Below are 23,735 nucleotides of genomic sequence, written 5' to 3' on the forward strand. Positions count from 1 at the left end.
TGCTTTAAATCTAATATGGAATTATTTTTTTCCTGTATTTAAGTTTTTGCTTTAGATATTTTGAGGCCATGGTTGTCTACTAAATATGATAGAATTATGTCACAGGCAGATTTGAACTTGCCTTTTGTCAGCTTAGCCAAGGAGAAAAGATGTCTTTTATTATACTGCTTTGGTTTAAAGTGTCTTTCAGAGACTCTAATTGGTGCAGAATGGATCCAGGGATGCAGTAAAACATAATTTTTAAGGATTTAAAATCATGGCTCTTATATAAATGCAGAATGAGTCAAAGATTCATCAAAGACTTATCAGTGCATTAGCAGGGAACTAGTGAGCTAATGCTTTAAAAAGCATTTAAGGAACAAACGTTTATATATCCATCAGAAGTGGTGTTCTTTAAAAAGTTGGAATAACATTTCAACCATTAAAAATGGTTAATGTCCAGGGTGCCTGGGTGGCTTAGTCTGTTGGGCTTCTGACTTTGGCTCCAGTCATGATCTCTGGGTCCTGGGAGTCTGCCTGTCCCCGGGCCCCTCCCCCCACTCGTATTCTCTATCAAAATCTTTAACCACCTTTTTTTTTTTAATGTCCTACAAGGTAATAAGTAACCTTTGGTATTCTCTTTCAATCATATAGAAATCATTTGCACTGCTAGCTCAAAGAATTATTTATATTGCTATTAGGTTTCTACAGAATACTCTCTGCCCTTAGTTGTGAATCTCCTGATCAAATAGCAAATTGACCGAGAACTTTTAAGTTTTTTAATATGCCTCTCAGTTTATCTTTTTAAGAGTTTGAGGGAAAATCAGTTTGAATTATGCAGCACCAAACTGGAAGTGGAAAGAAGGGTTGTACCCAAAAACAGGAGAAAGTCTTTTAATAGAGAAGATATGAAAGCAAAACAAATTATTTGAATGGCTATAGGTTAAGCATTATAAGCTTTATTTGGAAAAGCCTAGTTGGGTATTTGTGATCAGTTGTCCTTAGGTTTCCATTTAACCTTGAGGCATTTACAGGTTTTTGTTTTGATTTGCTTGGATAGTGTCATTAGCACACTATGAAGGCACACACTGGAGTGTGTCTTTCCACAATGTTGGCTTTATTCAGTCATAAAGCAAAATTAATTATAAAGCAGGTTCAGCATTCCAAACTCAATGACTTTTCACCATGTGATTAACTGAGCTGCTTATAAGGCACACAAAGCCATGCACAAGACAAATCCTACAACAAGACAGAACAGGGGGTAGGAGGTTAACCAAATGTGAAGTCAGTCAGCATATCAGTAAGCTCTTGGCCCCCGTGTAAGTCACTTCTCAGCACTTAAATGCTTATTATGTTCAAGTGGTGAAGGATCGGTGTTCTTTTCACAGATCAATTAGAGCCTGCTGCAGCAGCTCTGAAGTGGTCAGACATAAAGGGGTCAGTATTAGTTAGACTCTCAAAACAGTTTGCTGCAAAAATCCTACCTTGTTAGAGACTTAATCCATCTTGGGCCCCTGCAGACCTCTTATCTTTCCGCTGGTTATAGGTTCTGAGTGTGTCATCAGCTGGTGTTGGCCTCGGCGATATCTGGTCTCAGCTGAAATGCCCTCGGTGCCTGTGTCACTTCTTGACATAGGCCACTGCTGGATATGAGTGATGATATCTTGCTCTCTGCAATAGGATGCTACGATATTAGAACCACCTCCATCTAATGGCCACCTGTACACCCCTGGAAAATCAGATAATCCTCTGCTTGCTAGCCAACACCTACCATTGCAATGAAAGGATACCTAGTAATCCTTTTTGCCTATTTTTAAGTTTTGGATAATTTTTCTTAATACTCCTCTCTAAGAATGGTGAGTCTCAACTGTGGTGATTTGGCCACCAAGGAGTGATTTTTGGTTGTAACTGAAGGTTTCTCTTGGTAGTCAGTGGTTTTCCATACATCAAGTGAACCTGGTGTCGACGGATTTTAGTTCTGTTACTACCAGCTGCAGCTCTGTAATGTTGGCAGGTATTTTATTTTCATACTTCAATTGAGTTATCTATAAAATGGAGGCTAAAAAATGTCTCACTAACACCCCTGAATCTTAGCCTAGGAGAAAATAAACTTTAGGGTGAGGGAAGTGTGGCAGACAGGACAACCGTCTTCCCCCAACTGTGCTATACTGTACTTTACAATATATTTCAGTCTTCAGGCTTCCTGGCTTACAGCTCTTGAAAATTTTTTAAAGATTTTGTTTATTCATGACAGACACAGAGGCAGAGACACAGGCAGAGGTAGACACAGGCTTCCTGTAAGCCCGATGTGGGACTGATGTGGGACTCGATCCTGGATCTTGGGATCACGCCCTGAGCTGAAGACAGCCGCTCAACCTCAACCACTGAGCCACCCAGGCGTCCCATTCTTGAAATTGCTTAAGAAAACTCTTGAATTTCCTAACCCATAAGAGCAATAGGAGCATCTTTTGTTATAATATTTGGTCTTTTGTCCTCAGTTCCTGAAATTGCCTCAGAGCCATAAAGGTGAAATGGCTGTCTTGTTATTCATGAGTCCTTTCCAATGATGAATTTATGTTGAGGTGACCTTCAGAATGCCCCTGAGGAGGAGGGGCTGGTTGCCAGTGGAACCAACCTTGATTTGAAGGTTGGAATTTTCAGTCACAGCCCCTGACTGGGAGGGGGGGGGTGCTGGTGCTTGAGGTTCAATCACACATGCCTATGTAATGGAGCCTCCATAAAAAACCAAGAGAGTTTGGGCAATTTCAGGATGGTGAACCTAAATGTTATCAACCTGCTAGCCCCCAAACTCCATGGGAACAGAAGTTCCTGCTCTTAGGGACCTCTCCCTATGGATCTCTTCATCTGGCTGTTTATATACTATTGTAATACATCAGTAATAGTAAGTGATGTGGAGAACAAAGGTAAAAGAAAAACTTCCTTACAGCTTACAGCCCATTGACAAGTACTTGAGACAGGTAGAATTACTTTCCTCATTGCCTAGCCGCCTCATTGTTAATACTCTGCTAGAGGCGAAAGGCAACCATAGTTTGATGTTAGCCTGACCTCCAAGACTCCATAAAAATCCCTTTGGAAACTTCCTTGTCCCCTAAACCAAGATATATATTAGCAATCTTCCTCCAAGCATATGGCCCACTTAAGTGTCTCATGACTAAAGTTTTACTAGACACAGTACGAAATGACCTTTTCCCAACAACCAGCCCTTGAGGTCCTGGAAACCTTGCTTCCAAATTCCCTTAGACACTTACACTATCCCCAAGTCCCTCCCATCATGAAAGCATCTCAGCCACTCCTCACAACCCCAGTGCAGCTCTTTCTGCCCATGGGTCCTGTCACTGTGCTTTAATAAAACCACCCTTTTTACACCAAAGACGTCTCAAGATTCATTCTTGACCATTCAGTCCCAAATCCCAGCATTTCCTATCAGTAAGTTTTCTCGTTTCCTGAGTCTGTGCAACACTCTAGCAAGTTAATCGAACCCAAGGAGGGGGCTGAGGTGTTACCAAATAATCTATCACAGGCCAGCCCAATGCTCCCTTCCAGGGAATCCCAAGGAGGATGCACAAATCAAAAGCATAGCTCCTGACTGGGTTTGCCAACACTGTTGCCAAACTGATAAATTTGTCATGAGAGGTCAGTAACTCAAGAGACAAGGGTTTGGAGGAGGGAGAAATTTATTTTGGGTGCCAGTAGCTAAGGGAGGTGACAGGCTTATGCCTTTACAACTGGCCTCTCCAGCAGATGGACACCTAGAGTTTTGCAGAGGTTTGCAATGTGGGTGGGAGGGGTGGTATGTGCGAGAGAGCATGTGATCAGCCTTTGATCTTGGGCAGGGAGGGGGGCTTGTGGGGTGTGATCTTCTAGGCATTCCATTACTATCAGGGCTTTTCTACTCTGACCCTTGGAATGTTCCAGTTATCATCAATGCCTTAGGAAAGTGTAATAAGGAATGATTGTTGGGGTTCTATAGTTGAGGAAGAGGGGTAACTGACACTCTGATTTACATATAGCCAGTTCAAGGGACAGATGAGCAACCTGGACTTCCAATTGGCATCGTGTGGGACTCAGTACTCATCAACCTGTGGAATATGATGCTATTTCTAGGTGGGCAGTGTCTGAGTTGAGTGAATTTGTAGGATATTCAGTGTCTGGGGAGAATTAATTGGTGTGGGAAAAACACATGGTACCTTCCATTGTCAATACACTTTAAGAGTGCAAGAGAAAAATTCTAAGGGAAGACTCGATTGAAAAGATTTCTTTCCAGTGTTAGTACAGTTTATTTTAGGTCATTTCCTATCTGATCTCCCAGCTTCTCACTTATTGCATTCTACTATGTCCTTCACTCAAAGTAGTTTTCTTTAAAAGCAAAACAAAACTATATTCAAGTCTCTTTTCCCTGTCCTTCCACTTCTAATGCTTTACATTCAACTTCATCTCTTGACCCCCACAGTGTAAGCCATTGATAATGTTGTTTCAAACAGAATAATACTCTATTCAGTTTATTTTGTCCCCATTTCATTGTGCACGTATTGTTCCCAATAATATTGTCTTCATTTATTTTTTAGTCATAAGTCCCTTCCTAGAAGATAAGTAACATCTAAGTGCAGATTAAAGGGTGGACCCTAGCAGGTTCCTTTACCAATAGGAGGAAGAAAGGTGATGAACTCACATATTGTTATGTCTTTCAGATGTAATTAGTTGTTTAAACAGTCCCTGTTCTTTTTTTTTTTTTTTTTTTTTTTTTTTAAGATTTTGAGAGTGCATGAGAGGGAGAAGCAGAGAGAGGCAGATGCAAACTCCCCACTGAACAGGGAGCCTGATGTGGGGCTCCATCTTAGGACCCAAGATCATGACCCGAGCTGAAGATAGATACTTGACTGAGCCACCCAGGGGCCCCCTCTTTGTCTTTACCTCAGAATCTCCAACACCTAGTATGGTGCCTGTCCTATCGTAGGTACCCAATATTTGTTGAATGAATGAAAGAGTAAGTGAATGTGAGAACTGGATAAAATTCTCCTTATTTAAAAGGCAGCATAATTTGGGCATCAGGGTGGCTCAGTTGGTTAAGTGTCTGATTCTTGGTTTCAGCTCCATTCATGATCTCAGGAGTCCTGGGATCAAGCCCCACATTGGGTTCCCTGCTGGCAAGGACTCTCCTTGAAGATTCTTTCTCTCTGACCCTCCCCCCACTCACATGCTCTCACTCTCTAAGATCTTTTTTTAACAAAAAGGCAGCATAATTTGGTTCCACTTTCCAATATGTCACTCCCCCTTCTCACTAAACACTGATTTCTTCTCAATTCCTTGAATGTTGCAATTTTTTCCACCACTGGTCCTTTGCTTGGTGATCCTCTCTGTCCACTCTGCTCTTCCAGCCTTCCACAGAGCTGACTCTTGACCATCCTTTACACTGCAGTTTAAATATCCCTTGTCAGAAAGGTTGAGCATTGTTATCTGAAATACTACTGCCCCTTTCCTAACAGAGCATAGGTGCTTCTATCCAACTTCACCAAGATTTCCTTGTTGCCTATTTTCATCAACACTGTGTAAGTTCAGTGAGGGCAGGAACCATGGTTCTTTCCTTCCCTGTTCTATTTCTAGCTCCCAGCACAATGTCTTGCCCAATGTGGGCTCTGAATGAATGAATGAAAGCAAAAATATCTCACTCTTCCTGAAGGCATCTGATGTATTACTTTCTAACTTCCTACTACCTCAGTGAAGCTGTTGATCTTGTCATGCTGAGAAAAGCCACTGACTCCCACAGCTTGGAAATGCCCAGCTTCTAGGAAACTCCTGGATTCACATCCTCTGCATCCCGCTGTGGTCCCTGGATTCCAACTTTGATGGGGAGGACGGTGCTTGTTTCCAGTTGGCTTTTTAGAATTATTAAGCAGGGTGAGTCTGCCTTCAGGTCCTGGGATGAAGCCTGGGAGGCAGGCCAGGAGTTTCTTGCGGAGTGTCCGAGGTTGTGGCAGATTGGGGAGAAGACAAGCTCAGGCTGGGGAGGCCAGAGCCAGGCGCACAGATGCATGGCTGGCGTGCCTAGCTTTCGGTGGGTCGGGGCGCAGGCCGCCCTGACTAGGCTTGTAGGGGGCGGGAGCCCAGAGTCGCAGGGTGGGTAGTCGGCTCCCGGGCCTTGTGTCCCAGAGGCAGGCACCCTCAGAACATGGCTTGCGGTGCTGTTCATGGTATGGACGTGCTTAGAAAGGAAGCGACCCCAACCCTGGCCTCCCAAGCCAGAGAACCTGGACACTAGGACCCTGGACAGCGTTTAGAGGCCAAGAAGGCTTGAGTCCCTTTGAGTTCCCAGATCTTTTCCCCTGGGGCAATTTGGCCACTCCTAATAAAGCTGAGATCCCAATCTGTGGAGCTGCTTTCCTAAAGCTGGGCAGAAATGGATTTCCAAGAAATGGACATGTGTTATCATTCACCAAAACAATATAAATATCTTTGAATCAAGAGGAACATAAAGAAGTCTTTCAGTTCATATTATTTGAATAAATGAAGGGGTCTAGTACTTAGATTGTGAAGACAGAAAGTACAGAGGTGGTGGCCAGGGGCTGGAAGGAATGTGGAGTTGTTTAATGGGTAGTCTCAGTTTTGCTGGATGAAAAGAATTCTGAGCTTGGTTTCACAATGTGAATGTACTTAATGCTACTGTAAAGGGAACCTCTTATTTTCATTTACATCAAACACAATACTCTGAATACTACACTATGTCTGATGCTTCTGGTCACCACATGTGTACACATCCAGCAATTCTCCAACACCAGCTGAGTGTCCTACAATTCAACTCAATTCTGATATTCTCCACCTGGAGAGCACCTCCCATCCCACAGGTTGAAAACTCAGCCCTGCAACACTGCCCCCTCCTCCTGGTGGCTCTTTAGGTGCCAGTCACAAGTCCAGATTGTACCTGTGCTTCTGACCCACCAGCTATGAAGCAAAGATTCCCAGGATCCCCTCTTCAGGTCTGATTAATTTGTTAGAGTGACTCGCAAAACTGAAGAAAACATTTTTAAAAACATTTTTCTTATTAGATTACCAGTTTGTTACTAAATGGCCTAACTCAGGAACAACCAGATGGAAGACATGCTTAGGACAAGGTATGGGACAGGGTGCAGAGCTTCCATGCTCTTCCTGAGAAAGAATGCCACTTTCCCAGTACCTCCTCATTCACCAGCCTGGAAGCTCTCCAAACCCAGTATTTCCAGGTTTTTATGGAGACTTCATTACATATGTGTGATTGATTAAATCATTGGTCAGAGTGATTGAACGCAATCTCCAGCCCCTCCCCCCTCCAGAGAGGTGGGAGCAGGGTGGGACTGGAAGTTCCAACCCTCTAATCATAGGCTGGTTCCCCTGGCAACCAGCTGCCCTCCTCAGGTGTTTCCAAAAGTTACTACATTAACTTAAACTTAGGTGTGGTTGTCTGGAGCCTGCTATGAATAACAAGACACTCATTTCACCTTTATGGTCCTGGAGCTACTTCAGGAATCCATGACAAAAGATTAAATATTAAAAGTTGCTCCCATTGTTCTTATTCCTCAGCAAATGCCAAGGGTTTTAGGAGCTATGAGCCAGAGACCATAGACCAACAACAAAATATATAATAAACCACAACATCACAACTATTGAACTATGTACCTAAAAATGGTTAAGATGGCAAATTTTATGTTAAGTGAATTTTATAATTTAAAAAATTTAAGTTAAAAAAAAGGCAGTGCCCAAGCTGCAGAGTGCCTGGGAAGCTCCCTCCTCACTGTCAAGGAGCTTGTGGGATAGTATAGAGCCATGAGATCACTCCATGTGTCTGGATGGTTGGACCAGAACTCAGTCTCTGAAAATACTGGAAACAGATTCAGGGTCCCAGGCCCCAGGCATTGGTGTTGCTTCCAGAGATAGTCCCTGACCTTCTTATTAGGAAGGATGGGGATCTCATTCAGTTGACTCTCATATCTGCCCTGAGGAAATGGGGAACCTCATGACTGTTCTTTTGCACTCTCCAAGTCTTCCTTGTCAGGGCATAGCCCTTTATAGAGATTATTACTGTTACTACAGAAGGGTGATTTTTTTTTTCTTGAAATGTGGATAGTGGATAGATTTCTTTTTTTCATCTTGGAGCTTCTCTACCCACTAAGTCCCTACCTCCCTGGCCCAGTTACTCTCTTGAAGGATCTGGTAGCCAGTGAGATACTCTATAGGGAATGCCCCTGCACTCCATTGCCTGGCTCTCCTTTCTTTGATGTATCCTTCCCTGTCCACTGATTTTCACAACTTGATGAATTATTAAGATCTACTACAGTTTGCTGCTGGTAGTTGCAAAAGGAGTGAAAAAATAGTATTAGCATTCTTTTTCACAATACATGGGGAACAGCTGTAGACACATAAAATATTCATTATCATTTTGCAATTTCAAGTATTGTAATTATTAAAATATTTCAAAATGAGTATGTGGGTGGTTCAGTCGGTTAAGCATCAGACTCTTGATCTCAGCTCAGGTCTTGATCTGAGGGTCATGAGTTCAAGTGGGCATAGAGCCCACTTAAAAAAAATTCAGAGTGGCCCAGACTATGAGTGTTAGAATATAAAACAACCATGTATGTTAGAACCTCTTCATCATAGAGCAGAAATTCATGTGATCTGGGGATCCCATGTGCACCTGGCCTCTGAATAAGGGCAGTTTTGTTGGGACTGAGCCCTTAGGCTGTGGAGTCTGTGCTAATTCCCAGGCATTAATGTCAGAAGAGAATGACGCCCCGTTGGTGTCAAAGAATTGAGAGTTGTTAGAAAATGACACACTGGGGCAGCCCGGGTGGCTCAGCGGTTTAGCGCCACCTTCAGTCCAAGGCCTGATCCTGAAGACCTGGATGGAGCCTGCTTCTCCCTCTGCCTGCGTCTCTGCTCTCTCTCTCTCTCTCTCTCTCTCTCTCTGTGTGTGTGTGTGTTTGTGTGTCTCATGAATAAATAAAATCTTTAAAAAGAAAAGAAGAAAATGACACACTGTCTCTCCTTGATTGCTACAATAGCCTCCTGGCCAACTACAAATTTAGGAATTCTCACAATGCCCCTAGTTTCCATAATGCACTAGAAAGACCCATAGAACTCAATAAAGTGCTATCCTTATGATTACAGTTTATTATAAAGGATGCAAATAAACAACCAAATGAAAGGACAGAAGGCAAGTTCAGGAAGTGGGTCTGTAGCTTCCACTCCCCTCGAAGCAAGCGACCTCGCAGCACATCCATGTGTTCACCCAACAGGAAGTTCCCTGAACTCTATTGTTTAGGGTTTTCTATTTTTTTAAGATTTTATTTATTTATTCATGAGAGACACAGAGAGAGAGAGAGGCAGAGACATAGGCAGAGGGAGAAATAGGCTCTATGCAGGGAGCCCGATGTGGGACTGACTGAATCCCAGGACTGCCCTGAGCCAAAGGCAGACGCTCAACCACTGAGCCACCCAGGCATCCCTGTGTAGGGTTTTCATATGGGCTTTCACTGCAGAGGCATGATTGGCTAAATCATTGGCCATTGGTGATTGAACCCAATCTTCAGGCCCTTTCCCCTTCCAGAGTCAGGTTCTAACCCTCTAATCACATGGCTGGTTCCTCTAGTGACCAGCCCTATCCTGAATCTATTTAGGGAACCCTTTAGGAGTTACTCCATTAACATAAACTTTGGTATAGTAGAAAGGGTTTATGGGTTAAAAAAAAAAAAAGACACTTGTATTTTCTAACATTCCAAGAATTTTAGACAAAGATTAAGTATGTGTTTTACTGTGTCCCTGACCCCCTCTAGTCTTTGACCATGGATCCCTTAAAGCAAAAGAAACATCATATCTGAACATAACCAATAACAGCAACATTTGGAGGAGTTCATGTGGGATAGAGATGGGAGGCTTTTAATTTAATTTCCCAATACATCTGACCATCAATATCAGTATTACAATTTTACCAATGATGTAGATATAAGACCATATTTCATTATGGTAAACGTAATTTGAAAAATAAAAGATACTGGCCTATTACTAGAGTCCCATTGAGTCCAGGCCATCATCGTACTATCTGGAAATACCTCCCACGGTGAGGTCACTCATGTTTGCAGGCTTTCATTTGATCTTGACATGTTCCAACAGCAGGAGTAGCCTCAGCACTACATAGCTTCACTCTTTCAGGCATCAGTATCACTGCGCTAAGGGACAGTATCATCTCCTGCTTTGAGCCTCTTTCTAAGTGTTACTGAGCTAGAGCGTCTCTCATTATTTAACTCATTTATTTATTTTATCTTCTTTTTTATCCAAATTTTCTCACCTTTCGAAGGGACATTAAGTTCCCTCACGGTGCTGCTCTAGATCGCAGACAGCAATATCAATCTAGCAGGTACCCTCCCCTCAGGCCACTCCCATGTGTTTAGAATAGGATGATACAGATACAGAATTAGTGGACTGATTTTACTACTAGTCATAGTGGAACTCACTGTTAATCACTGTTTTCCCAAATGGGGTAAAGGTATACTTCATCAGGTCCTTAGGGATTCTGACAGAAGGATTTAAAATATAGTCACAGTTTCTTACTAAAGAATTATCTCTGCTTCTGGAACTTATAGCTGCAGCCTTGGTCCTGCGACCATTAGGTAAGAAAAAGAAAGTTGAGGTGGTAAGGGGAAGAAAGAAAAATTACAGTCATTAGTCATTATCCCATGAGAAGATGCATAGTCATGCTACCATCCTCTTCCAGTCCTCTTCCTCAGATCCACCAGGAAAAAAAAAAAAAAAGACTCTATTCAGTGAGGACAGTACCTTAGCCCTCCCTGTGTTGAGTGTGAGCATATACTCATAAAGGCCTTCATGCCTTTATCTCTCCCTGTTTCAGATGAACAATGTCTAACTGCCCATTCCAATTCTCTATCAAACTATTACTAAGAGGATACCTCCCTACTCATTGTTGGACATTATGGGCCATAATGTATGTTCCTTGTCATACTTCAGCCAAGTATGTTCCTTGGTCTGAAGAAATATGATTTGGTGATCCAAACTGGTACAGTCTGTTCTGTCATGGTTCTTTTACAGTACTCTGAACATTTGCATCTTCTATTGGGTAAGCAGAGTCTACTTCAAAATCCACATCTATTCTAAGACCCCTTGGCTACCAGTATCAGTTTCACTTGCCAGCTGTGTTTCCCCAGCTAATTTGCCCATACATCATCTGTAGTTTGTCTCTCTTGTTGGCAGACAGAACTGTAGCTCGTGGCATTTTGTGCTCCAGAGGTGCAAGACAAAAATGTCTAGATTCAGGCCATATCTGCATTGCTCCAGTATCCAGGCATTTCTTGCATGCAGGTAGCCTCTTCAAACAAGTACACAGGGCTGTCGACTAGTGAATTCCAATCACCTTGTGAAGCTGCAGGTTGCTTCTTCTAATGGGCATCAACATGTCCTGTAGTGCACCCCCCAAATTCTCACAGTGATTTCAATAGGGCCATGCCTCACATCTCTCTCTTATTTAAATATTTCATCTATTAAGTAATCTCTACCCCCAATATGGGGTTCGCTAATGACCCCAAGATCAAGAGCTACGTGCTCTACCTACTGAGCGAACCAGGTCCCCCATGGTTATCCACCCCTGATCAATGGACACCACCCATGAGTCAGTGAAAGCTCAAACCAAGAGGCTTTTATCATTGTTGACTTCTTCAATCACTGCTAAGAAAACAGCATGTAATTCTGCCCACCAAGCTGATTTGTTTTTACCCTCCCTCAAACAGTTTTTAGCCTTCCAAACGGGATGCTATCTGTTCACCTTGGAACTGCCATCCATGAACCAAGCAGCTCCTTGTTGGTCACTTGAGAAACTGTTTACAGGGCACTGTTCATAGAATATAACCCTACAGCTCGTCATGTGGTTCCAAAGTCAATCCAAGGGGAAAGTCTACCTGGCTTGCTTGTGAATCCACTGGGCAACTTTCTGCAGTCCTCTGATAGCATATTCCTATACAGACCATTTCTATTTTATTGTAGAAGTCTTCTGGGCACTGTTCTACCCATTAGTATGTTTCTGTGACCTCATCCAATTATCATTAATATTTCTGGTCTTAAGATTATTATTTTTCATTAAAAATTTTAATTATGTTAAATACACGTGACATGAAGTTTACCATCTTTACTGCTTTTAAGTGTACAGTTCAGCCGTGTTAAGTATATTTACATTGTTGTGCAACCAATCCCTAGAATTTTTTCATCTTGCAAAATTGAAGCTCTGTGCCAATTAAATAACAGATCATTTTCCCCTCCCTCTGGCCCCTAGCAACCGCTGCTCTGCTTTCTCTTCCTATGAACTTGACCATTCTAGGTACCTCATATAAGTGGAATCCTTGTTCAGTATTTGTCTTTCTGTGACTGGCATGTTTCATGTAGCATAATGTCCTCAAGATTCATCCGTGCATCTGTGTTGTAGCAGTAGTCAGGATTTCCTTCCTTTTTCAGGCTAATATTATATGTACATTTATACTACATTTTGTTTTTCCATTCATCTGTGCATGGACACTTGAGTTGCTTCCACCTCTTGGCTACTGTGAATAATGTTGTATGAACATGGGTGTACAAGTATCTGAGGCCTTGCTTTCAGTTCTTTAGGATATATGTCCAGAAGTAGATTGCTGGATCATAGGGTAATTCTACTTTTATTCTTTTGAAGAACCACCATACTATTTCCTATAGTGGCTGCAATATTTTACATTCCTACCAGCAGTGTGCCAGTGTTCCAGTATCCCCACATCCTTGCCAACATTTGTTATTTTCTGGGGTTTTATTTGTTTGTTTTGGTTCTTTGATAGTAACTATCTTAATGGGTGTGAGATTATACAATTATTTATATCTTTCAGGCATAAGAGCAGTTTCAATTAATGTCTAATAGCAAGCGACTATTATATGAAGTGACTGCTCTTCAAATGGAAATTCTCTAGTCCAAAAAGTTCCAGTAGTCATGGCTGTAGGCCATTCACAGGCTGTTCCATAAGCTCCAGTTTATACTCCATATGGGTCTCTGGTACAGAGAATTCACTCATACCAGCACTCCAGCTTTTCTTTTACACTGCGTGGGCTTGGGCAGTCTTATCAGTTCCCAGTTAGCATGTCTAATATTGCTTGAAGGGTATATTTACATGCCGGTGTTTTACATAACAGGGAGGGGAAACATTACTCTATCAGGCACAATAGCCATCCACATAATACATGGAGATAAAAGAGATATAGGGATGCAGTCACTTCGTATAAACATTCCTGTTTTCACCCAAATCTCTACATCAATCCTATCAACCCTTAACATTTCTATATTCTCTCCTTTTAAAAATTTTTTTTTATTTATTTATGAAGACACAGAGAGAGGCAGAGGGAGAAGCAGGCTCCATGCTGGGAGCCTGACATGGGACTCGATCCCAGGTCTCCAAGATCATGCCCAGGTGCTAAACCGCTGAGCCACCCAGGCTACCCCTATGGTCTCTCAATCTGATTATAGCTCCCGTTAGGGATGTATCAATGGTTTTTTTTTTTTTTCAATGGGTTTTTTGATACCACAGTGCACAAGGTTCCCTGGTCTAAGGGTCCCAGAAACTGCTCTTCTCCATTCCTGTCCATTTATCTGCTCAGAAGACTTTGTGTCCTGAGCAGGTGTCAGGTCAAGGTACCTATGCCATTTGTCAATCTTTGTCTTGATTAATTTGCATGACTATTACCCCAGGTGATTCCAGGTCAGGTGTTTCTCATTGTAGTATTTATCTTCAGGCTTTTAAAACTCTTCTAAACTGGAGTAAATAGAGCAGATTTATTTGAAGCTGTTTAACATTGAAAGACTAGCAGGAGGTCCTATTGGTTCACCCAACATTAAGACCTCCTGCTGCATTAAGATCTTTGTTACACCCCTATCAATGTCCATTCGATTTATCTTGTTGCTTAATAACCATGCAGGGATTTCTACCTTGCTGGGGCAAGTCCTCTGACTACCCTCTGCCTTTCTCCATTTTATTGTTAGTGCTTTTTTTTTTTTTTTTTTTTTAGGATTCATTTATTTTAGAGACAGAGAGAGAGAGAGCGCACACATGCACCTGAGGGGAAGGGACAGATGGAGAAGGAGAGAGTCTTAAGCAGACTTCATGCTGAACACAGAGCACTAAACGGGGCTCGATCTCACAACCCTCAGATCATTACCTGAAACAAAACCAAGAGTGAGACGTTTAACTGAACCACCCAGGTGCCCCTACTAATAGTATTTTTAATAGCACCTATAAGAGGGGAAGCTGAGATTAAATTCTATGAGGATTTTCAGACTGCTGCTCTATTTTGCAACTTGGGATACCCATACAAAAAGGTCCCCTAACCAACCTGTGTAACTGGCATATTCAATGGGTGGATATCTTCATTATCAAAAAGCTAGTCCCACATGGCTTGCATATGAAGCATATCAGTTGTTTCATGTTGGGTGTTCTGCTTGGCATTTATAGGGGTAGTTGAATTGTCCCCCTTCTCAGACTTCACAGTGTTATTCAGGCTGGCTGTTTTCTTGAGAATAGCTTGCTGTGTTTCTGGATCATGTATTGCCATCTGTGGATTGTTCACTAGTGAGCTGTTGGTCCTGTATCAGTGTAAACATGTGTTTCTGCTCTGCAGCATTCAGAACCAAAGATGTCCCCCTACATTAGTCACTTTGTGAACTGTGAAGTCCCATGCAGCACAAAGGACTTACCCAGACACTGCGCTAAGAGACCTAAGTGTAGCCTGGTTTCCACCTGTACTGGGACATGTCTTTAGAGGTGACCCCAGCCCCCTACCCATGCTCAGTCTTTTTTTTTTTTTTTTAAGATTTTATTTATTTATTCATGATAGTCACACAGAGAGAGACAGAGAGGCAGAGACACAGGCAGAGGCAGAAGCAGGCTCCATGCAGGGAGCCCGACGTGGGATTCAATCCCGGGTCTCCAGGATCGCGCCCCGGGCCAAAGGCAGGCGCCAAACTGCTGCGCCACCCAGGGATCCCCATGCTCAGTCTTTGTCTAAGAAAGCACAGAGTTGCCAAATTGCCAAATATATATCTTCCCAGCCCCCATTCCCAAACCATGTTCAGTACTTTCCCACAACCTCCTTCTAAAGTTTTTCCATTTCTCCAGGGCCCCTTAGTCCTACTTTTTTACTTCCCCAACCACCCCTTTTTGTTCCTCTCTGTTCTTCCTTTAAAGACATATCTCCAGGACGCCTCTGTGGCTCAGTGGTTTAGTGCCTGCCTTTAAAGGGCCCACGGCGCGACCTTGGAATCCAGAGATCAGAGTCCCACTTCGGGCTCCCTGCATGGAGCCTGCTTCTCCCTCTGCCTGTGTCTCTGCCTCTCTCTCTCTCTCTCTCTGTGTGTGTGTCTCTCATGAATAAATACATAAAATCTTTAAAAAAAATAAAGACATGTCTCCTTTGTCTTAGTTGGGGTTGAGCACAGTTTCTACAGTTTGAGTTTATACTTAATGTCTGTCTTGCCATCTTTAACAAGTGGCTGGTGCTGTATCTCTGTTCTGTGGTGCCCCTACCCAGATCTGCATTGAAACCACCAAAGGACTCTGGTACGCGACAACTGGACTGATTCAGCAAGCACTGAGACCTTTTGTCTCCAGTTTGCTTGCTTGTTTATCCAGTGAGGAGTCTGACTCCTGATCCAGTGCTTCGAAGCACAGTGAAGAAAGATTTTGATTGTTAGGATCCTGGGTATACTCTTGAGGTTGAGATAAAGTTCCAGGCCTCTTTGTAAGTTACTATTAGTTAAGGATATGGGAACTTCTCAGTTGACTTAGTACCCTTCCCCTCCCAACTCCTCCAGACTGTATGTTTTGCAGCAATGGCCCTAATGCTGTTCACTTTCTTTTACCCTGACAAAACTTTACTAAAGACAATACTGAATTATAGTGGCCTTTTTGGGGCTCCTGGGACAAGACCAGCCTGGTTTGAAAGGAGCCCTGGAGCAAATGGGAGCAAAAATCTCAGACACACAATGGTCCTTTTACTTTGCCCGGAAGGAGAAAGATCAGAAAAAACTCTCCAGCTTCTTGGTCCTCCCTAGAGGGGGGTGTAGGGGTGTGTGTGTGTGTGTGTGTGTGTGTGTGTATGTAAGGAGGCGGGAGCTCAAAGTTCTAACCCTGTAATCACAGGGTGGGTTCCTTAGGCTATGAGTTCCCATTGTGAAATGATCTAGGGGCCCCACTAGGAGTAACCTCATTAGCATAAATTCAGGTGTGTCAAAAGGGATATCTTTTAACAAAAGATACTGTATCCCTTAGGAAATCCCAAGGGTTTTAGGAGCTCTGTGCCAGCAACTGGGGACAAAGACCAAACATATATATATTTTATTATTCCTCAGGTGTGATAGTTTGTATGGAGTTGGTAGTAGTGCAGAAGTAGGTAAGTGAGTCTGGATGTGTTTTGGGACTGGGGACTGATTGGGTAGGGAGGGGGCACCATGGGAACTGGAGGAAACAAGAATCACTACCTCCCTCCACAAGCCCCTATATCCATCAGTAGGAAAATGGGAAAAATAAATTGTGGTATAGTCATACGGAGAATATTAGAAAATCAAAAAGAACAGACTACTGGTGCATACAAAACATGCATGAATCACAGAAATAATATGCTGAGGGAGGGGCATCTGGGTGGTGCAGTCGGTTAAGCCTCAACTCTTGGTTTTGGCTCAGGTTGTGATCTCAGGGTGGTGATCTCAGGGTCATGAGACCGAGCCCTGCATCAGGCACTGTGCTCAGCACAGAGTCTGCTTAAGTTTCTCTGTCCAGCTCCCTCTGCCCTTCCTCTGCCCCTCCCCCACAGGCACGAATACGCTCCTGCACTCTCTCTCTCAAATAAATCTTTTAAAAAAGAAGAAATAACAAACTGAATGAAGTAAGCCAGATACAGAACAGTTTATTCTATAGATTACTTTTATATAAAGTTTAAGGACAGGCAAAACTAACTTATGGTCAATATAAGTCAGAAAAGTGGTTACCTCTGGGAAGAAGGTATTGTTTTGAAAGGGGCGCGAGGGAACTATCTGGGGTTGTGGAAATGTTATTGATCTTGACGTTGGGTCATGGTTACATGGGTATGTACATATGTAAAAATTAATCAATAAGATTCTATAAACTTATAAACTTAGTGTTTATTAGTTAGCCCTAAGTAAACACATTCAAGGTAAACATTCAAAGAATAGAAATGGAAGGCAAAACTTCCAATTAGAGGAAAAAGAAAGGAATAAAGACAAATCATTTGATACAAGAATGCAAGAAAGTTGGGGAAAAAAAGAGGCAAGAAAGGTATGGTTAACAGCTCACAAGAAGCTGGCAGAAAGAAATCTGAAAAATACTGAGCTATATAAGTATTAGATAAAATAGATTAAGATAAAAATGTTTTGGGTAATGGGGATCATTACATAATAAAGACATTTACCAGAAATGCATAGCAATTCTCAATTTTTATATATCCAACAATGTAATCTTAAATTACATGAAACAAAAACTTACATAAAAAGAGAAATTTCCAAATCCACAATTACAGGAAATTTAAAAACCATTCTCAGTGATTGATAATTCTGTCAGACAAAAATAGGATAAGGTAGATTTAAACATCGCAATAGAAGGAAAGAATTCTACCCCAGTATTTGGAGAATATACTTTCCTTTCAAGCATATATGGAACATTACACGGACACACACACACACACACACACACACACAGATCCACAGCAGGTCACAAAGCAAGTTTCAAGCAAAAACCAAAGAATGGAGATCATACAAAGTATCTTAAGAAAAAAACCCCAAATATGTATGTTCAAAAACTTGAAAACATACTTCTTTATAATTCATGAGTCAAGAATGAAAATGAGCAAATGTTAGGAACTGAGGAGCAATGCAAACACCATGTTTCACAGCTCAGGACATGCTGTTAACTAGCATATAGAGAAGAAGTTTTAAACTTAGATACAGCAAGTAGAAGAAATATTTTTTAAAACTCTTAATGCACAGTCAAAAAATTAGGACAAAAATAACACAAACTGTAAATCCAAAGAATGTGGAAAGAAGAAAGACAATAGTAGCAAATAAAATAAAAACAAAGTATCAACAAAGAAAAAGGCTGCTTCTTTGAAAAGATAAAAACTTTTGGTGAGACTGGTTACAAAACAGAACACAGCTATCCATAAAATGAAATTTCAAATTAAAAAAAGATGATACACTTAGAAAAGTGTAAACTACAAAAACCAAGTCAAGAAATAAAAAAAAAATCTGAATAGCCTTAAAACTGAAAGAAATTTAGGCAAAAATCTCCCCAGCTCAGTAAGGGTATGAAAATTATAGGCCAATGCCCTTTATGCTCAGAAATGTAACATTTCTATGTAAAACATGAGCAAAGAAAAATAAATTTATTTAACAATAAATACATCATGAATTGGTAGGCTTACCTTAGAAATATAATGATTTAATAATGTGTTACTGCAACTCATGAACTGATGTGGTGCATTTAACTTCTATTCATGCACATTAAAAAATCTTAAAACTTTAAGAAAGTTCACATTAAAGTCAAACATAAAAATGCCTGCTTTTATCACCTCTTTCAACATTATGTGGCTATTGCAGTAAACCAAATTAACTCATATGTACATACATATGTACACGTTACATACACAAATATTGACTTCTCATGACTATTGTTAACTTTTCATATAGCAGCCTTTGGAAAATCTAAATTATTATTTTATTTTTTTAAAATTTTTTTTAACTTTTATTTATTTATGATAGTCACAGAGAGAGAGAGAGAGAGAGGCAGAGACATAGGTAGAGGGAGCAGCAGGCTCCATGCACCGGGAGCCCGACGTGGGACTCCATCCCGGGTCTCCAGGATCACGCCCTGGACTGAAGGCGGCGCTAAACCGCTGAGCCACTTTTTCAAACAGGAAAAAAAAAAATCCACTGAAAAATGAAATAGTGACTGAAAAGTTTAAAAACGCAGTTTGTACATAAAGTGTATTAAGAACTTTTGCACTTGTCCAAGGGCAAGAGAAGACTTGAGGGGGAGGGTTGGTTGCTAGAATAGGAAAAAGAGGGAGTCATTCTTTGGATGCATCATTTTCCCCTTCTGCACCATTTTCATCCGTTTGCCAAACTCCAAAGGGCTCATAGTTTTATGTAGTACTGCCCTTTAATATAAAGGTATTGCACAAAAAGTCCCCTTTAGGAAAAATAAAAGGAAAACATGAGAGCTGCGCCACCCAGGGATCCCTAAATTATTATTTTAAAAAGCCCTCAAACACATTATGGTTTTTTCAGACAGTAGTTTTAGATGTCACAATCTCAAGCACAGCTATGTTCACCAAGTTACTCTTCACACTTAGTTTCACTCAGAGAATATTGGAAGGAACAAATTTGAATTGTGTAACCCGTTTGAACCTAAAATGCTTTGTTTCACTGAGATGTACCTCCTTTTTGGAGAGGAAGAGGCAAGGGCTTCAGTTGGTTTTGCTTGCCTCAGGTGCTACTGTGAGGAATGTCTAAAGATGAAAGTGTCTCCGCCTCTGTGTCTCATGAATGAAAGGAAAGGGAAAGGGAAAGGGAAAGGGAGAAGAAAGAAAAAAGAAAGAAGAAAGAAAAGAAAAGAAAGAAAAGAAAAGAAAAGAAAAGAAAAGAAAAGAAAAGAAAAGAAAAGAAAAAAGAAAAGAAAGAAAAGAAAAAAAGAAAAGAAAAGGAAAAAGAAAATGGCTTGGATAACTTGGATTAGAATACTTTATAATTTTTCTCCTTAAGGGGCCCCTGGGTGGCTCAGCGGTTGAGCGTCTTCCTTTGGCTCAGGTCGTGATGGGGGCGTGGGGGGGTCTTCGGGACGCGGCCCTCCGTTGGGCTCCCCGGCACGCAGCCTGCTTCTCCCTCAGCCTGTGTGTCTGCCTCTTTCCGTGTGTCTCTTATGAATAAATAAGTAAAAATATCTTTAAAAACATTTTTTTCCTCAAGAGTGATGGGGAAAAAAAATTTTTTTTTTTAACCTAACGGCTTTTCATTGCGCAACGGAGCTTCCAGGAGTGACAGCAAGCCGGGGCAGGTCAGGAACCGGAAGCTGGAAGACCTGCCTCGGAGCCCCCCCGCGCCCCCCCCCGCGCCCCCCGGCGCCCCCCGCGCCCGGCAGCCAATCACCAGCAGAGCCCCGCCGGGCCGCGCACCCGCCGGAGGCTCGCCTCAGCCGTCCGCCTGCGCTGCGGGGGCTCCGCCGCGACGCGCCGCCCGACCGGTAGGAGCCGCCGTCGCCGTCGCCGTCGCCGTCGCCGTCGGGGAGCGCCCCCTCGCCCCCCCGCCGCCCCCGAGCCCTCGACCGGCCGACATGGTTGAGGCGGATCGCCCCGGGAAGCTCTTCATCGGCGGCCTCAACCCCGAAACCGACGAGAAGGGCCTCGAGGCCGCGTTCGGCAAGTATGGCCACATCAGCGAGGTGCTCCTGATGAAAGATCGAGAAACCAGCAAGTCCAGGGGCTTCGCGTTCGTCACCTTCGAAAGCCCCGCGGACGCCAAGGCCGCCGCCAGAGACATGAACGGCAAGTCCCTGGATGGTAAGGCCATCAAGGTGGCCCAGGCCACCAAGCCGGCGTTTGAGAGCGGGCGGCGGGGCCGCGGCCGCCTGAGGGGCCTGCGCGGGGCCCGCGGCGGCCCGCGGCGCCCTCCGTCCCGGGGCGGGCCGGCGGACGACGGCAGCTACGCGGGGGATTTCGACCCGCGGCCCTCCAGGGCCCCGATGCCCCTGAAGCGCGGGCCGCCGCCGCCGCGCAGGCCCGGGCCGCCCCCCAAGAGGGCCGCGCCGTCGGGCCCGGCTCGCAGCGGCGGCGGCGGCGGCGGCGGCGGCGGGATGCGCGGGCGGGCCCCGGCCGCGCGGGGGCGAGACGGCTACGCGGGCCCGCCGCGCCGGGAGCCGCCGCCGCCGCGCCGCGCCGCCTACCTGGGCCCCCGGGAGGAGGGCTACTCGCCCCGAGACGGCTACTTGAGCCGAGACTACCCGGGCGCCCGCGACCCCCGCGAGTTGGCCGCCTCGCCGCGAGACTACGCCTACCGCGATTACGGCCACGCCGGGGCCCGGGACGACTGTCCGTCGAGAGGCTACGGCGACCGAGACGGCTACGCAGGGCGCGACCGCGACTACGCGGACCATCCGAGCGGAGGCTCCTACCGAGACCCCTTCGACAGCTACGCGGACCCGCGCGGCGCCGCGGCGGCGCGGGGGCCCCCGCCTTCGTACGGCGGAGGAGGCCGCTACGGCGAATACCGGGGCTGCTCGCCCGACGTGTACGGCGGCGGCCGCGACACTTACGGCGGCGGCGGCCGGAGCGACCGCTACTCGCGGGGCCGCGACCGGGTGGGCAGGGCCGACCGCGGGCTCTCCCCGTCCTTGGAGAGGGGGTGCCCCCCGCCGCGCGAGTCTTACAGCCGCTCGGGCCGCAGGGTCCCCAGGGGCGGAGGCCGCCTGGGAAGCCGCCCCGAGAGGGGGGGAGGCCGCAGCAGGTACTAGGCGCCCGCTGCCGCTGCCGACGACCCACATTCCGTTTTCCGAGAAACTAGCGGAAAGAGAAGAGGAGTCTGTGCGATGGTGAACTCTAACCCCAAGGACTCGTGCCAGGAAGAGTTGTTTTTTTCTTTTTTTTTTTTACCTTTTGAGCGTTCTCTGTTAAGCTTTCTCTCCCTAACCTTGGTGCTTTTCGGGAGGAAGAAGCTAAAGCTCGTTTAATTGCTCGTTTAACGTTTTGGAATTGTTTAACGTTTCTTTCAACAAGCTCGTGTTAAAAGTATAAGACTTGAACCCGCGTACTGGTCTTCTTATATTTCCAAGTAAAAATCCTTCCAAAGGCTTCCTCCCTCCTCAATTTTCCTGATAAATGAGACAGACAGTTCTCAAACCGTTTACAAACATCTGCCCGCCAAAAACGGAAAGAAGGATCATTTCTATTAATACAGACCAACTAGATTTTTTGGGGGGGACGAGTGGGAGGGAATTGGTGTATGCCACTCTTAAGATTGCGGGGTGTCTTTCAGATCCGGGCTCAGTGCTCCCAGTATTTAAAAAAAAAAAAAAAGTGACCAGCAGCAACAGCAAAAATCACTTAGATGCGTATTTAAAGAAAGTTCTATTCACTCTATAAGTCTAAAAAAAAGCAAGTCAACAATGCTGGCCATATTTTGTTTTTTATTTTGTTTTTGCCTTTACTTTGGGAATCTGCAGGACCTCCTGTTCCCTTTCTCCCCAAAATACTGTTCATATGTGTTGAACAAGAATGGAATCCTAAGTTAAAGATTTGGCCAACCAACCACAGAGCTGCAAAAATCCCAAACATCAATTAATAGAGTTTATTTTCACCACCAACAAATTACTAAGAAACAAGTAGAAAATACGGTAGTGGATTTGGGGATCATAGGGCTTTCATTCCTAACTCTCCAAGCTACTTGCCCTTGGCTCTAGGGCTGGCTGCTGGCTCCTGTGGAGAGAATTAGACTTCTACCCCTAAGGGTGGAGGAATCAAATGTGAGAAGCATCAGAGCTCAGAAGCTCAGAGAATTCTTGAGAGAGCTTGGCATTTCAACATCTGAGGATTTCATCCCGGTGTGAGGGACCTGGGTCTGTTCACAAGAGGCCGGGGATGGGTTGAGGGTTCGGTTCTATTAAGGTGGGGAGAAGGACTTGAACAGACAGAGATCAGAGAGGCTCCCTCTAGAGTGCCTCAGGAGGGAAAGTGAACAGTCTCTTCTTTCCACCCCAAGCTCAGGGCAAGAAACACCTTTTCCAGTTAGCACCTGTGGAATTTCCTGGTTTATCAGAGAGAGAGAGGTAATTGCACCTCAAGGTGCAAGGAGCTCTAGCGGCCAGAGAAAAAAGGATCAGGTTAAAATAGTAGGATTCATGTTCTGCATAATAATTGCTGGAGGAAAACAGATGAGCACCTGAACTACAACAACAAAGTACTAGAGATCTGAATATACCACACTCACATACACAACTCTAAAAATACAGTTTTTTGACAAAAATAATAAAGTAGGGGATTTACAGGAGAGGCTGCATTAGTGGCCCAGAAGATCAAATGCAAGAAATAGCTTTAAAAAAAAAAGTCCAGGACTCAATCTGGCAAAAATGTGTTATAGCTTTATGGAAAAATTGTTAATGTTTATTAAAGGACCTAAAAGAAGAACTAAATAAATGGGAGGTTTGTATCATGTCATGGTTGGGAAACACTTTTTATTATAACTCTTCTCAACCTCACCAAATTAATTTGGAGATCAATACAACTTCAAATGAAGTTACAACATGATTTTTCCACACAGCTCTCTTCTCTTTCTCAATAATACCCATTTATTTGTGTGATCAACGATGGAATACTAAATAAAAGATTTGGCCAACCGGCCACAAAACAAAACAAAAGCTTCAATTCACTACAAACAAATGATGAAGAAACAGGTAAGAAAAAAACACTAATGGGAGTTTTAGTCTAATAATCCTAAAGCTTATATAGTGAAATAAAGAGCAAGAAGAGCCAAAGCAATTCTGAAAAAAGCAATAATTAGGAAGGACTCACTCCACCAGATACCAAATTTGTTACAAAGTTAGAGTGATTTAAGCTGTGTGATATCGACAGACAAGTATAGACAGACCAACAGAGCCAAAATAGTGAGCCTAGGAACAGGCCCACTTGCATATGAA

At 43.7% G+C, this 23,735-nt stretch overlaps 1 protein-coding gene across 1 annotated transcript; it reads left to right on the top strand.

Annotated features, from left to right (window-relative positions):
- The first annotated feature begins 20,260 nt into the window (after window positions 1-20,260).
- Window positions 20,261-23,145, top strand: RBMXL2 (RBMX like 2). The gene has a single exon (XM_038568930.1). The coding sequence runs from the start codon at window positions 20,382-20,384 to the stop codon at window positions 21,555-21,557; it is 1,176 nt and encodes a 391-aa protein (XP_038424858.1). The 5' UTR covers window positions 20,261-20,381; the 3' UTR covers window positions 21,558-23,145.
- Window positions 23,146-23,735: the final 590 nt, after the last annotated feature.

This window comes from Canis lupus, chromosome 21 (assembly GCF_011100685.1).
Source record: "Canis lupus familiaris isolate Mischka breed German Shepherd chromosome 21, alternate assembly UU_Cfam_GSD_1.0, whole genome shotgun sequence".
NCBI lineage: Eukaryota > Metazoa > Chordata > Mammalia > Carnivora > Canidae > Canis > Canis lupus.

Coding starts and splice junctions, on each gene's coding strand:
- RBMXL2 (XM_038568930.1), top strand. CDS start 20,382: ATGGTTGAGGCGGATCGCCCCGGGAAGCTCTTCATCGGCGGCCTCAAC.